This window comes from Dipodomys spectabilis, unplaced genomic scaffold (genome assembly GCF_019054845.1).
Source record: "Dipodomys spectabilis isolate Male_0828 unplaced genomic scaffold, ASM1905484v1 ptg000138l, whole genome shotgun sequence".
Lineage (NCBI taxonomy): Eukaryota > Metazoa > Chordata > Mammalia > Rodentia > Heteromyidae > Dipodomys > Dipodomys spectabilis.
Window position 1 is genome coordinate 7527129 of NW_024870815.1, and position 15534 is coordinate 7542662.

A 15534-nucleotide genomic window follows, 5' to 3' on the forward strand; every position below is an offset into this window, starting at 1 on the left:
ATATCCTAGCACCCCATGAGAACATAGTGTAGTTATATAGTCTTCTTGTAATTTCAAGTAGGAAACTACTGAAAAATTACAATGTACACACATCTAGAACAGTTAAATACATTTTATATGGCAAGCTGTTCCTACTTAGCAACTAAATTACTTGTTAATCTTTGTTTACCAATCTGTGTCTCTTCACTCTTTATTCATTGTGAGAAATACGTGAAATTACACTAGATTCAGAAAGAGATTACTAAAATCCCTGCAAGTGACAGTCAAGTCTAATTTTGCTGCCAGAATATAGTAATAGTGTTCCCAGACATTATTGTGTACTCAAATTATTAGAGGGCAAGGTATGGCTACAGTGTCTGGATTTAAGCAACAAAACACAAACTTTAATTTTAAATAGTTGTTCTAACTGTTAGGTATGTGTTAAACTCTGAGGTCAGAAAATAATTTTATTGAGGAAAATAACAAAAAGCAGTAAACATCCCACTTATAATCTCTACTTTGATTGCATATATTTCAAAGTAAGTATGATAATTTTACCAAGCCTCTTGAACACGAATACTTCTCTCCATTAATAATACTGAATTAATGAGAAAAGATGTGTACTACAAAACAAAATCATTTACGGTTAGCTCTAGAATGTAAGCCATCATATATATTCATAGTCACAAGTACAAAATTACTTCACAATGTGGCTTAAGTCTCTCAATACAGTCTAGTCTCAATCTGCTTTCAAAGGTCAGAAAAGCCCAAATCTGAAATATAATCAGTCATAGAGACTTATACAAAGGAAAAAAATCAATTTTTCAACATTATCTTGAAATATGAACAGTATGCCAGGAATATGTTATTTCTCAAAATTAAGTGGTGATTTTAAAAACCCTGGTCTACAGCTCTGTCTATTTAAGTGCAATGTAATCCTTTTATTCAAAGGTCTTTTTTTAAGTATTTTTTTATTGTAAAGATACCGTAAGAGGGGTTACAGTTACATGAGTAAGGTAATAAGTATATTTCCTATCGAGCATTTTTTACCCCCTCCTTTGTTTTTTTTCTTGTAGGTGGTCAACACTTCATTTCTAGGAGGTTTTTTTCTCTAGGTCACTCTACCTACATTCCTTTTTTTCCTGAATTCTTCTAACTTCTGACTTCTTTATAGAGGTAATTGGCAAATACTACTGTGATTCAGCTACATCTCAACTACAATATAACTTCCCTGAATGAAGTCTTATGCCTCTTACTGACAACACCAACCAACATATTATACTCATCAATAATATACTGATTGACTCAGGCTGGGTGGGAACTAGCAGCAGGGATTATGCTGGCAGGGAGCATACAGAAGGTTAAATATTGTCTAAATAGACTCTATGAAATTAAGAAAACAAAAACAAGGAAACCTGTGAGGAAACGCTAACTGGTAGAACAGAGAGCATGAGAGAAGGGATGAAAATTGATTGGAACACAGTGCAGACATGTGAGGAGGTATAACAATGAAATCTCCCCTCCCCGAATAACTAGTAAGAGCCAATTATATATATGACATATACATAACATTAAGAAAACTGCTACAAATCCTAATTCTTCAACAAATGAGTTAAAAATGAAAAGTAACTTAAGAAGGCAAATTCTAGGTTTATCCATGTTTAAAAAAAAACCCACTATTTTAATATTTGTACCTAATTTGACTAAATCCTTAAACAGGAGAAGTATAAGGCATTGGTATTTTCTCTATTTCATTATATTCTATAGAAATTCCATCGTTACCAGGTACACTACTCAATGCATGCAATGTCTAGATGGAAGAGGAATATGAAAAATGTACCTAGGTTTCCATTCTCATTCAATCCTATTACTTAGGACATATAAATTAGCTAGTTTACATAAATTTTTTTTACTTACTTGGCAACTACATAATTTTATGATTACACTCATATAGAAATAAATTGCTTTAATCTTCCCACACTAACAAAAAAAGCACAATAGTACACAACAATGGACAACCCAAAATGTTTAACAGTCAACTCTCAATTATTTGTATGTGGATTATCTAAAAAGTATTTTAACTTGTAGAAATAAAAAAAAAAGTAAATAATTCAAATAAAAGGAAAGTTGTATCAATCTGCTGGAGGGGATGGGGGAAAAGGAACACATAATCTTCTCGAACTACATATAAATAAGTATTAAGATTCCACAATTAGAACTCATTTACTTGTATGACCCTTTTTTGGGTACAGGTAACTGAGAGTGGACTGTAATTAAATGGGTGATAAAGGTACAGATACACGGGCATGCAAACCATTCACTCACCCCACAGTGCTTTTCACAGCCCTATTTTCAGTAGCCTGAGACCTGGGAGGGGGAGGAGACAGCAAGTCACAGCAGATGGATCACTTAAAAGGAAATTGAGAGTTGACTGTAATTTACATTTAAAGTGCTATGAAATATCACCACTCCTACATGTATTCATTATTGTTTATGGGAATATTTCTCACAGTGATTTAACAAGGCTATAAATGCTTTCTTCTTAACCTTTCAATATCACCACAGGACAGATGGAAATATAAAAGTACTACCCATTTGAGAGGTGAGGCAACTGAAGCCCAGAAAGAATAAATAGCATGCCAAAATCATCCTCACATTAAAACTGAGTTCTCCAAACCCCATCTTCAATGCTACCGCTTCTTAGTCCTTTGACTAAAAAAATTCTTCTCTCCTGTCTTCAGAGATTACAACCTTCATAATTTTATTGTTATCCTCTTCGTTCTTACTTATTCTTATCCGTAAGATATACTCTCATCATCTTCTGAGTAAAAGAGGTCCTCTGCCCTCACAAAGCTTAAGGTTTTAATGAAGGGGGAAGACAGTGGACAAAAATTCTAAAATGAGATAGTGCTAACTGCAATTTAAAAGGGAATAAAATTGTAGAGGAGGACATAATAAACTTCCCACAGGAATAAGGAAGAATTGATTTCTAGCGTGGCATGTGACTTTAACCTAAAGAATCTGCACTTCTGCCAGGCACTGGTGGCTCACGCCTGTAATCCTAGCTACTCAGGAGGCTGAGATCTGAGGATAGCGATTCAAAGCCAGCTGGGGCAGGAAAGTCCATGAAACTCTTAGCTCCAATAAACCACCAGAAAAAACCGAAGTGGCACCATAGCTCAAGTGGTAGAGCGCCTTGAGCTGAAGAGCTGAGGAACAGTGCTCAGACCCAGAGTTCAAGCCCGCCCCCCCCCCCCCCTGCCCAACAACAACAAGAAAAAGAATTTGCATTTCTAAAAAGAATACTGGAAATCCAGTTCTACGAAATGCAGAGGTAACACATTTAAAACAACATGTCACAGTTTAAGAAACAGTCAGGCTGGGAAGGTGGCTCAATGGTAGAGTGCTTGCCTCCCTGGGTTCAATGCCTCAGCACCACATAAACAGAAAAGGCCAGGAGTGGCGCTGTGGCTCAAGTGCTACAATGCTAGCCTTGAGCTGAAGAGCTCAGGGACAGCGCCCAGGCCTAGAGTTCAAGCCCCCTACTAAAGAAAGAAAGGGGGGAGGGGAGAGGGAAGGGGGAGGAGGGAAGGAAGAAGCAGTCTTCTTTGACTAAAGTAATTATGGAAAGAACATGACTGAAAGATAGTTCTTTAGACTAGCAATCATCCTCAATGCCCTTTATGAAGATGCACAGTGTGCACATGCAGAGTAGAAATACTGTGAATAACCAAGGTATACAGAAGATAGCAATATAGCAATAAATCATAAAAGGCCAAGCTAAAGAATGTAAGCAAAAATGAGCCTGTAACAGGTATATGTGAGTGGGAAGTTGTTTGGGGACTTTTTGTTTTAGGGTAGTTAATTTTCAACTTAAGGAAATGACAAGTTCAGATCTGAATTGCAGGGAAATGATCCTGGCCATCGTGCACCAGGAGTGAAAAAGATGAGAATAGAAGCAAGATCTTTACTAGTTCATCCAAATGAGATAATGAGGATATGAAGAGTGACAATGAGAAGAGAGTGAATTAAACAGACATTTCAAAAGCAAATTGTAGGAAGCTAGTGACAGGACTCTAGGATGAGCTTGACCTCTACACTGAACAACAGAGGGCGTTAGTAGTGCTTACAAAGTGCTTACAAAGTACAATTTGGGTACACAGTTTTATACATCAAGAATTTAAGGTGATTATTAGATACATACCAGTCACTCACTTGCCCTGTGACCCTAACAGGATTATGCCTAAATTTCCATAATCTAAAATGTCAAAGCTTATATTCTCAACTGTAAAATATAAGGATGAGTATCTCAGAGTTGTTGGAAGTTTATGACAATGTATTTTAGTGCTTGGCACAAAGCTACTAATATAGTAGTAGTATTAATAGCATATGTGGAACTTAAATGGCAATGAGTTTTTATAAGAGATTATTAGCATCCCTCGAAGAATATTTTCACTGTGAGCTGTGCTTTACAAAATTATAGTTATTAAGAAATAAAGTTGTGGAGTGAAGATAAATTATTCTGCCTACAGAAATGTAATTGTTATGCAATCTCTGACCTAATCTTTCATATTTCCCACTCTTAGCCTATGCCTATCATAGTAGCTTGTCTGCATAAAGGATACAACAAACGCTTGCTGAATGTGAAAAACTTAGCCAACAGGAGGGATGAAAGAAAAAAATCTTAGTTCTACACAGACTCTTAAAAGGAAATTGTATCAGGAGCATAAAATTACTCTCAGAAAGGTACAAAGATGCTTTATTGTCTGACTCTGAGAATGAGAAGGTAAGTATGAGAGAAAATTAGGTGCTTCACATTAGACAACCTCTACCTTCTCAATATAGAAATTAAAAGTATCTGCATATTGTGTTTCCTGGTTGTTGAACTTTGACTTTGTCTAAGGAATTTATACTATTTGAGTTCTCCCTTGAATCTACCATAACAAGTACTTGAAAGGGGTAGGTGAGGTTAAGGGGAGAGGGGGAGAGGAATGAAGAGAAGAGAGGGAAGATACAGTCAAGAATTCAATGTATATCCTACAAAATTTAAACAAGTGAGGGACAAGTTAGGAGGGATGAGTGAGAATGTTGAAATAGGAGACACTGATCAAGATACATTGTATTCATAAACTGATTTGTTAAATGGAAACTCCTTTGTACAACTACTTAAAGATAATAAAGTAAAACTTTTGCACTGAATGGTAGTTTACAAAGTCAGTTTTGAATTTGAAAAAAACAAGTCAACTGATTCTACATTCTAAGATATATTTATTTGCCTTCATTTCTATATCCAAAACTGTGATCCAGTCCTTGGATATATTAGTAATCTTCTAGATCACTCCTTTGTCAACTGACTTTCCCTTTCTAAAAATGTGGTATACTTCCTAGAAAGCCCATATTTCTTTCCACTTTATACACAAATATTCTTTTGAGAAGTCAACCCCTCTTTGAGTCTTCTCTAGTCATCAAGCCTTCAGAGAATTAATCATTTCTTCCCTGGCTACTACTGGACTACTTCTGGGTTTTGTGTTTTTTAATAGTTGGATTACTTAATTTATTGATTCAGACTGCAATCACTTCTCCTTTTATTTATTTATTTATTTTTCTGCCAGTCCTGGGGCTCAAACTCATGGCCTGGGCACTGTCCCTGAGCTTCTTTGTGCTCAAGGCTAGCACCTTCAGCTGCAGTGGCACTTCTGGCTTTTTCTGAATAGTACAGAGTCTGCTGGATTTTCCAGCGGGGGCTAGCTTTGAACAGCAATCCTCAGATCCCAGCCTCCTGAGTATCTTGGATTACAGGTGTGAGCCACCAGGCAACCAATTTACAATTACTTCTTTACCTCAGTTTTAATATCAGTACCAAGGAACTGAAGGTAACACCTTCACTTTTATTCCTCTAGCACAAAATTTAGCCTCCTGTATAGCATTCAATCTATGCTTGTTTCATCAAAATGACATGAGCAATTAAACAGATGAGAAACCTCCCTAATCTGGGAAAATCTGAAAACAGAAGTTAACTTACAAACCCCCATCATTTCAACCTTCCCACTCTTCTAGGTATTAAATTAAACAACCACCAAAAGTCAACCTTTTAGTTCTTACGAACAGTATAGGGGTTATAGAATAAAAAATTAATGCTCAATAGTACTTTAAGTAAATTACATTCTAGTAAGTATGTTTGCACACAATTTGCCTGTGTTTTCACAATTTATTTTGGACACCATACTAGGATGGGTTTCAAGTTGCTAAGGTCTCTACCGGGAAGAAATGCACTACTACAGTGATTTAAGAAAATAAATAGGGCTGGGAATGTGGTTTAGTGGTAGAGTGCTTGCTTAGCATGCATGAAACCCTGGGTTTGGTTCCTCAATACCACATAATCAGAAAAAACCAGAAGTAGCACTGTGTCTAGGGATAGTGCAAAGACCATGAGTTCAAGCCCCAGTACTGTCAGAAAGAAAGAAGAGAAAAGAAAAGAAAGTAAACAAGTATTATCAATAGCACATTAGAGACTTACACAAATTTAATTAAGTAGGTTTCTGAAAAAAACTGAAAAGCAACAATTACCAGTATGTTGACAGGAAAATCAACTACAATGAGTGCCTACAGTAGTCCACAACAACAATGCCTGTACCAAACCAGAAAAACTCACATTTTTCCTGGGGTTCAAGAATTCTGCAAGGACAGTCAAATCATTACTACTAGCAAACTTTATGGCATCAGGGAGGAAAATTCTATGCTACATGCACACAATATTTTTTGCTTCAATTACACTTACTTTGTTGGTAATTTTTTCTTTCTTTCTCTCTTTTTTTTAACATAGGGTCTCAGTCACTGTAAGCTGGCCTTGAACTTATAAGCCTCTATTTTAACCTCCTGAGTGGTGGGATTCAAGTCCTTTAAAATAGTTTTTTACCAGTTGTTAGTCTCAAGAATTCTATTTCAGATATATTAATAGATTCTTCTCAAAAGAATCTTAAATTCTATTATCCCTGTTAAAAATGTTACAATATTCAAAATAATTATTCAATTTTTTATTTTACTTTTATTAATTTTATTTACTTTTGCCAGTTCTGGGGCTTGAACTCAGGGCCAGGGCACTATCCCTGAGCGTCTCTAGGTGCAAGGCTAGATAGAGCTCTACCACGTAAACCACAACTCCAATTCCAGCTTTTTGAAGGGTAGTTTATTGGAGATAATAGTCTCACATATTTTCTCGCCCAGGCCGCTTCAAATCACAATCCTCAGATATCAGCCTCTTGAGTAGCTAGGATTACAGGCATGAGCCACTGGCCCCAGATTCAAAATATTTTTAATGTTTAAGGAATCCTAATTTTACAAGGCAACTCAGGTTAAATATCACTCATAAAATACAGGGTCTTATGCTAAGTACATTCATTAAGAATTGCCTAATATACTTCTCATTCTTCCTAACACTGGGGTTATTATCTTCTATTTATATGGGGGAAAAAAAAGCCTACAGGGGTTAAGCAAGGTCAAAATACTTGCCCCAAATGACCAACTACTAAGTATTACACCTGAGATTACAGTAATTATTTGACTCAGAGTCAACTCTCTTTACTACACATTAATGGCTCCTTTAGGCACTATCTAAGCATAATTTATATGTATAATGAACTTTGCTGTATAGCTACACAATGAATTTCTCAAAAATTACAGAAAAACAATTATGTGAAGAAACACTGCATCAGCATTGAACAACAAGAAAAAAAAACTTGGTTACTCAAGCTTTATCTTTTTACATTTTGTAATCCAATCCACAAACAGCTGCCCTTCAGCTGCAACCCAGACTACTTCACAGTTCTCAAAGTAAGTTTAATTCCTCATGAAATTTCCCCATGTTAGAACCACAAACCTTTTTCAACAATAAATGTTTGTCAGAGTAACAGTTTCTCTAAACAGTAGCGCTATATGATGACACTATTTAATTCAGGTTACTGTTTTATTCTAAACTACCTTACAGCTTAGGAACAGAGTTCTCATATAACTCTCACTTTCAGTTGCATATTGCTTTTTGCAAGCAGTTCCAATAGGTTGTGTACACTTTATTCTAACTGAAGTATACACTTTTGACAGGACAAGTAACAACAGCATTTTCTGCACATTCTTAAATAATTCTGGAACTAGGTGTTGACTATATTCACAGGGAATGCAGCATTTTAAAGAGCACACAGAGATTCTGAGTAAAACTGGAGTAACCAAAGGTTTCTAATCAAAATTGTATAAGCTCTTCACAACCCAACAACCTTGGCACCAGAGAAACTTTGTATAGGAGCTTAACAAACTCAATTTAAAGTGCACCTATACTTCATTTCTAGACCATATCTAAGCAGGCTTTCAATGTGGAACTAGGCTCAAATATATCTAAGTCTGCTTTTCATTTCCATTTATATCATGTATACTTAAATCAACAATTAACTATCTGTCAGAGAAGTGAAAAGCTAAAGTTAAGTCTATCTGATTTAGCCTATTCTGTTAACGAGTATACCACAAAATTTACTTTATACAGCTTTTCCACATATGTACTACATAGATTAAGGTCACGCATTCACAAGATGTTGCATACTGGTGTACTGGTGATCTAATTAGTTGCCATTTATATGTACACTCTATTACATCGTGTTTTAGCACTCTCTGCCTTTGTAACTGTTCTTTTTTTTATGTCTTTCCTTTTGGTACTGGGGATCGAGCCTAGAACGTTGATACTTGGTAGGCAAACACTTTGCCGCTGAGCTTCAACCCAGCCCAACTCTTCTGCCTATGGTTCATTATAAACTAAGTCCCTGCCCTAGAGAATAAATGTTAAGTTACAACAACGTGCTCTTGTATCTAAATGAAAACTGACCTTTCAGCTTACATCCCAATAATCTTACAATACACCAAATAGAACAAATTTGAGACTGTAGTATCAGTAGATAGGAGCCTCAACAATGAATCTGGAGATAACCGTGGACAAGACATTATTACACTGAGAACATAAGGGCAAGAAAAAAAAATTGATCTCGTGTACCATGTTGTCAACGACTTACTTGGTGAAGTGTTTCACGGATCTCAATAAAGAAACTGCTTCTAACACAGCTGAATAAGGTTACACTCCCAGCTACCGCTCCCGTGAAATATGACCCTCAGAACTGGTAAACCAAATACTGTATCGCGGAAAAGCATCTCGTACCCATCGCCTGATTCTTCAGAGAGAGATTGTGGATAAACTCCAATACCGTCACGGATATTGGGGGGGGGGGGGGGGGGCGGGGTTAAGCCAGTTTCAGTTCTGGAAAATATAACCGGCTTATGCCCAGCCTGCGCCGAAGGTGTAAACAAACCCGTCTCCACTGCAGAAGGTAAACAATGAACCTGCCGCGGAGCGAGGGGGCGGGCGCTGGCCAACTCCGCACTCCGCGGTCCGGGCCCCGGCAGCCGGAGGAAAACAACAGCGTACAACCAGACCCGGCCGAGTTATCAAGGCTGCGGGTCCCCCCCCCCCCGCCCCCCGCCACGAGACGCTGGGCAGAGAGAACCGCAGTCAACGCCGACAGCGAGAACCGGGCAGCGCAGGTCCGGGCATCGGCTCCGCGGAGGGCAGGATGTGGTCGCTCTGCCCGCAAACATCCTCCAGCAACCTAAACAACCACCTCCACCTCCCGCGCCCTGGCCGCCCCCAGGGCTCGCGCGCACGGGCTCCGGGTGGGGAGCCGGGAAGGGCTCCTCCCGGGAAGCCAGACGAGCCCGGGGATGGCAGGCGCGGCCGCGCTCCGCCCCGCGCTCCCCCGCCGCCGCCGCCGCAGCCCGGAGGCCCGGAGAGGGGTCGGGCTCGGGCTCGGCGGGGGAAGCGGGCTCGGGAAGGGGGATGGGCCCCCGCGGGCCGGCAGGCAGGGCTGCGCGCGCCGCGCCCCGCGCCCCGGCGGCCCCGCGCCCGCGTTACCTCGGGTCAGGTCCAGCGGGACGTTCTCCTCGCCGCTGTCATTCCTCCCTGCGCGAGACAAGACACACGACCCCGGTTAGGCTTCGCTCCCGGGCCGGCGGCGGCTGCCCCCGGCTCCAGCCCCGGCCCCGGCCCGCTCCCCCAACCCAGGGAGAAAGGCGGGCGGGCGCCGTGGAGACGGGCGCCCGGCGGTGGGGAACGAGGGCCGCCACGGGCTTACCTCGTATTCGGAGGTTCTTCAGAGAGCGGCCGCGGCCGATCGCCGCCATATTGACGGGTTTCAGTCACAACACCGGAAACCTCGCCCGATCGCGCGAGAACCCCCCCTCCCCTCCCCTCCCTCCCCTCCCCGCGCGGCGCCGCGCCCGCCCCCCGCGGCCCCTCCCCGCCCCTGGGCGGCGGGCGGCGCGCGGGGCGGCCGGGTCCGGAGAGCGGCGGGCGCGGGACGGCCGCTCCGAGTGCGGGTGTGGGTGCGGCTCCGGGCGGCGCGGGGCGCGACTGTTCCCCCGCGGCCGCGAGGGGCGTCTCCCACGGGGGAACCCTGTCCGTGGATGCGGGCGGCTGGAGCCGGGACGGAGGGGCCGGGCTGCCGCCGCGGGCCACCTGCTGAAGCCTCCCGGGCGCGGCCCCCGCGTCCCGCAGCCTCCGGGGCCAGCACGGTAGTCGGTTCGCCTTAAGGAAAACAGGGACGCAGCCCGCGCACGCGGCACCGTTTCCAGCGCTGTGCGGGATCCCCTCCCGGGCTCTCCGCGCCGACCACGTCCACGCGTAACCCAAGCGTGCGTAGCGCGCCCGCAGCCTCGCCCGGGACCCCCGGAGGGCGCCCGCGGCCCGGGGCTCCTCCGCGGGCAAGGGTCCGGGTGGAGGACTCGCGGTGGGCCGCCGGGCACGCGGGGCGGAGCGGGGCGCGCAGGGCGGTCGCGGTCCCCGGCCCGCGCGGGGCTGCTCCGCGGCCGGCGCCGGGGGGCCCGGGGCCGCGGCGACGTCTCGCTGTGGTCGGATGTGGATGCTGAGGGACGTGTGTTACACGCCACCCTCACACTCAGAGGACTGGGATTTCAGTTGTTACCCCCGTGTCAGACACCTCCATCTCTGGCTCAGCAACTCCGCTTCAGCTCCATTTACTTGGAGGAGAGAGAGCACGTTTTTGTCGCCTGTTCTTCCTCTTTCAGGACCTTGTTTTCCCAGCTCCCCTTCCGTGCCATGTCCAGAACAAATAAATGGTCAATAAATCTCTGTTGGATCAGGATAAGCCCTGAATTCCTTCTCGCTGGTAATGTTCTTCGTGCTCAAAAAATAAAAATGTTTTTAGCTGATTGCAGTTATGAGTAACCGTTAATAATTGGAAACATTTAAAAGATCAAAGGAATTACGCAAAGTATGGCAGCAGCCATTTAAAATCACAATATAAATTTGGTAAATGAATAGCTCAAATGAACCAAGAAATTACAGTTTCCCTGTTTTTATAAACGCTTGAATTAAGCGTGTATTAAACACGTATGTGCATGTAAGTAGAAGAAAGGCCAAGCTGATCTACACATCAAAATGTGAACTGGTTTTCTCTCCAGTCATGGAATTACACATGGTCTTTCATCTGTACCTTTTAAATTTCCTGCAGCTAGTATGTATCATTGATAAAAATAACTGCAAGATTTTAAAATAAAGGAACATCAAGAAAACAAAATAGGAACTCTCCCTAAAAGGCCACCTGTTCATCCTGTAGTACTGATCCTGTTCTTAACAGTTATCTCCTACTGATACTGCACTTAGGTTCAAGGATATAACTACACGACTTTAAAGAAGTTTTCTAAAATTTATCAGTAATAACTTTAATAACTTGCTTCCATATGCAGATAGGTGTGTGTGTGTGTGAAAGAGACTGAGTTCTTACAATGGTTCTAATATTTGACCAATCTATCCTATTTTCTTATTGAGTTCTACCTATTCCAAAGAACCTACTTTCTAACCCAGTTTAACTTCATTTTCTCATTCAGTCTGCCGTTAAAACTAAGTACAACTGATCCACATTTATATTATTTCAGGTATGGGTCTGAAGATAGCCTTTGATCGTTGTTTCTGTGCGTGCTTAAAGACATTAGTCAAGTACTCCATGTTTTCCAGGAGGAAAAATAAAGTCACCTTTCTTCAGTCTTAGAATGGAACTAGTTTTCCTTCTATTACTATTTCAGTCTGTTGAAGAGTTTGCTTATTCAGTTGGCTGTCAGAGTGAACAGTATTTCTGATGAAAAAAAAGAGAAGTTCTTAATGTTTGCGAATGACAGTCAATTGGAGAGCAAGAGTTTAGGTAAGATATAGTAAGGTGTCCATTTCACAATATCTTGCATGTTTTTAAACCAATGCCACTATTGGTGGACTCAGGTTGGTACTTTGTTACTTGTTAAGATCCCAGATCATGTTTTCTGTGATACTTGTTAATGGCTTACCATTCCTCCTCTCAAAAAACAAAACAAAACAAAAACAAAAAATCCAACTTGTTTTTCTCCCCTTACTTACTTTAACCCATCTAAATGACTTACTCATTTTGTTTACTTCTTACTACTTCTCCAATTTTATTTTGATTCTAATCTGGTCATTGAGAATGTGACTTCCTCTTCTTGGTTTTCACTTCCCAGCTTAGTTTCATTTGCTGTGTCAATGAATGTTGTTTTCTTTTCCTGATAGTATTAGTCATTGATTTAAAAAAAAAAAAAGTTATGAAATGGAGGCCAAGACCACACCTCTAAATCATAACTGATTTTGCAGGTACTAATGACTTCATTGACTGTCTGGGTTCAATTCTCTATCCTGGTACATGCAGTTAATAAACCATGTTTTATCAGGTTTGGACAGTGTTGTAATGTTGAACAGAGACAGAAGCCTCCTTGCCAAAATCTTAGTTCCCTTTAATCTATCAGCTTTGGTGCATAGGCCTTATGGAGGTGAAAACAAACTGAAAACCACAAAATTTGGTCAGTCTATTTCTTGGTCACTTCCCTTTTAATTAAACCACACAATGAATATCTCAATAAAGCCCATTAGAAATAGCAAGTGATGGACTAAATGAAATAAATTTTATAATTGTAACAAAATCCCATCAGAATGTATCTCAGAATTAAGGATAAGCATTGCTGTGTATTTTAGTGTATCCCAAATTTAAATTTCATTTCTAAACAATTCTGCTAGGTATAAAGACCTCCTACAAAAACAGTTTTAAATGAAAAACAAACCTGTGTTTGTAAAAGAGTAAAGTACACATATTTATAAAATAAAATACCCTAACATTTCAACAGTGATTATACCTGCATTGTAGAAATTTGAGTGATTTTGGTCTGTTGTATTTTTCCTATTTTACTTGTGCTAAAACAAATTTCTACTTGTCTACCTTTTCCTAAGGAAAATTAGACAAAGTTGTAAAAGCTTTTATTAGCATGAAATTAGTTGTACAAAGGGGATTTCATTGTGAGACTTTCACACATACATACTAAGTATCCTAGCAACCTAACCCCTTATTTTAGAGAAATTTTGCTGTTTGTTTAACTCAAATTATAAACATTACAATAACAAGTAATCATTGAAAGTTACATTTCTGGTGACACAATATAATGCAATGGAATTGAATATACTTGAACTTTAAAAAATAGCTTTTGTTGAATTCTGTGATATAGCAATTCTAGAGTTCTCAAAGAATCTAGTTCTAAAAAGTTTATTTAAATATTGGAATTTAATAGCCAAATTGTCACAAAATTGTCTAAGAATGTCTAATTATGGAGATCTGGTCCATGGCTACAGTTTCTAGGCTATCACTCATTTTTCAACCTCATCTATCAGATTTCTATGTAATTTCACTAATGAATTTCCATCTTTCCTAATGTCAACCTGTTTGCCTTAGCGCTAGAAGACATAAAGGAAATTTCAGTAAATGGCTACCAAATGAGTTCAAAGCCACTCAACTGAAAGATTAGAAACTTTATTCCTATGATTTTTTAAAGAATACAAGTGTGAAAAATTGTCACATTTACATTTTATTTTCAGAAAACAAAACAACATTAAAGCATTTCTATTTTAGATACATTGCTTTTAAAAATAAAAATGTTCTAAATTGTTATTATAATTACCTCTTTAAAATAATTTGAGCTAATTAAATATAGCATATATAATTATACATACTACGTAAATATCATAGGTAACATTGTATTAGAATCCTCTAGTCATTGGAAGAAAAGTTTACTACTGAGTAAATAGCAAATATCTGCATGACACAAAAGATTTTGTTGCTCTTCAGTCCTTTCTTAATTCAAAGCACATGAAAATTAAACTCTGAAAAATATTGTTCATACAAAATGATCACATATAGAACTATCTCTGCACTTCCTTTTCTGCTTGGTTCTTTGGGTTGCTGTTATTGTTGTTTATTCCATTGTCCAATTGAAACTTTTTAATATATACACAGGATTCTAGAGAATAGTAAAGCAATAGAAGTCTTGAACACGTATAAATCTCATAACTCACAGGGGAAACATCTTTATATTTCCTTTATGATGTATTTTTTTAAATTCTGTTGGACATATCTCTACATTTCTCTTCAAAACCCCTTTAAAATTTTGTTAGTAGGAACTGCTCCCATCAGTTTCACAAAGCACTGCTTTTATTAAAGAAGTTCTTTGCTGATAAGAATTCATGGTTTTGGGGTCTACTTCTTTTAAATCTTTAGTGGCATAGAAAAAAACTTATTTGTGTATTTCAGTAAGGAACAGAACAGCTAAGTCAGATTTAATAACATCTCTACTTCTACCTAACTGCATAGCAGTGTCCATAAGTGGTCTTTGCTAGAGTATTTCTTTATACATATCTTCAACTTGTTTTCCCCTTTTTTGCCTCATTTTACTAATGAAACTGCATTTTGTCAACAAATAATTTGTTTATTCCAGGCATTTTTTTTAATTTTTTAATTGTTTCCAGGCATTTTTTATTCCATACCAGGAAATACTACTATAATCCCATTGAGATGTACTTTCTTGTCTAAGACTTAAAAGAAGTCTTTGAACAAAATAATAAATTCAATATTGCACTAGATCTGGCACCACTGTAATATATTAAAAATTATCTTTGTATTATGACAGCTCATATAAAACATTTTTCTAATCTGATATATGTCATCTATATCTTATGGAACCACATATACTTAGATTTACTTGATGTAAATTATTATTTTTCACAGCCTAATGATTCCATTTTTTAAATATTTGACATTTAGTAAAGCATCTATAATTACATTCATTAGTATTATTTTTCTGTTCATGAAGCTAATAAAGTGTTAAAACTCAGGAGTAAAAGTGTCAGATCTGTCATATTATTAAATTATCTTGTTTGTGTTTTCATTATGTTACATACACAGTTTCTTTGCAAGATTCTTTCTGTTGCTGTCTTTTGCTTGTTTATGAGAAGGTCTTGCTATGTAGCCTGGACTGGTATGGAAACCTTCCCCAGCCTCCTGAGTGCTGGGATTAAATGTGTGCATTACATGTGTTTCTGTAACATCTTTTTTTGTTCATTTTTCACATAATGTACATTTAATATAATGACTACATTTGTTCACTCTTCCTCCCTCCTGT

General features: G+C 39.4%; 1 protein-coding gene across 2 annotated transcripts in view; it reads right to left on the bottom strand.

Moving 5' to 3' along the window:
- Nucleotides 1-10213, bottom strand: part of Rictor (RPTOR independent companion of MTOR complex 2) — a 96591-nt gene extending 86378 nt beyond the window's left edge. For both annotated transcript variants that reach the window (XM_042690640.1, XM_042690639.1), the window contains exons 1-2: nt 10143-10213; nt 9923-9970 (exon numbers count right to left, since the gene is read on the bottom strand). In XM_042690640.1, coding sequence (XP_042546574.1) covers nt 9923-9970; nt 10143-10191 — 97 coding nt within the window. In that variant the 5' untranslated portion in view covers nt 10192-10213. The remainder of the gene's footprint in view (nt 1-9922; nt 9971-10142) is intronic.
- Between the last annotated feature and the right edge of the window lie 5321 nt (nt 10214-15534).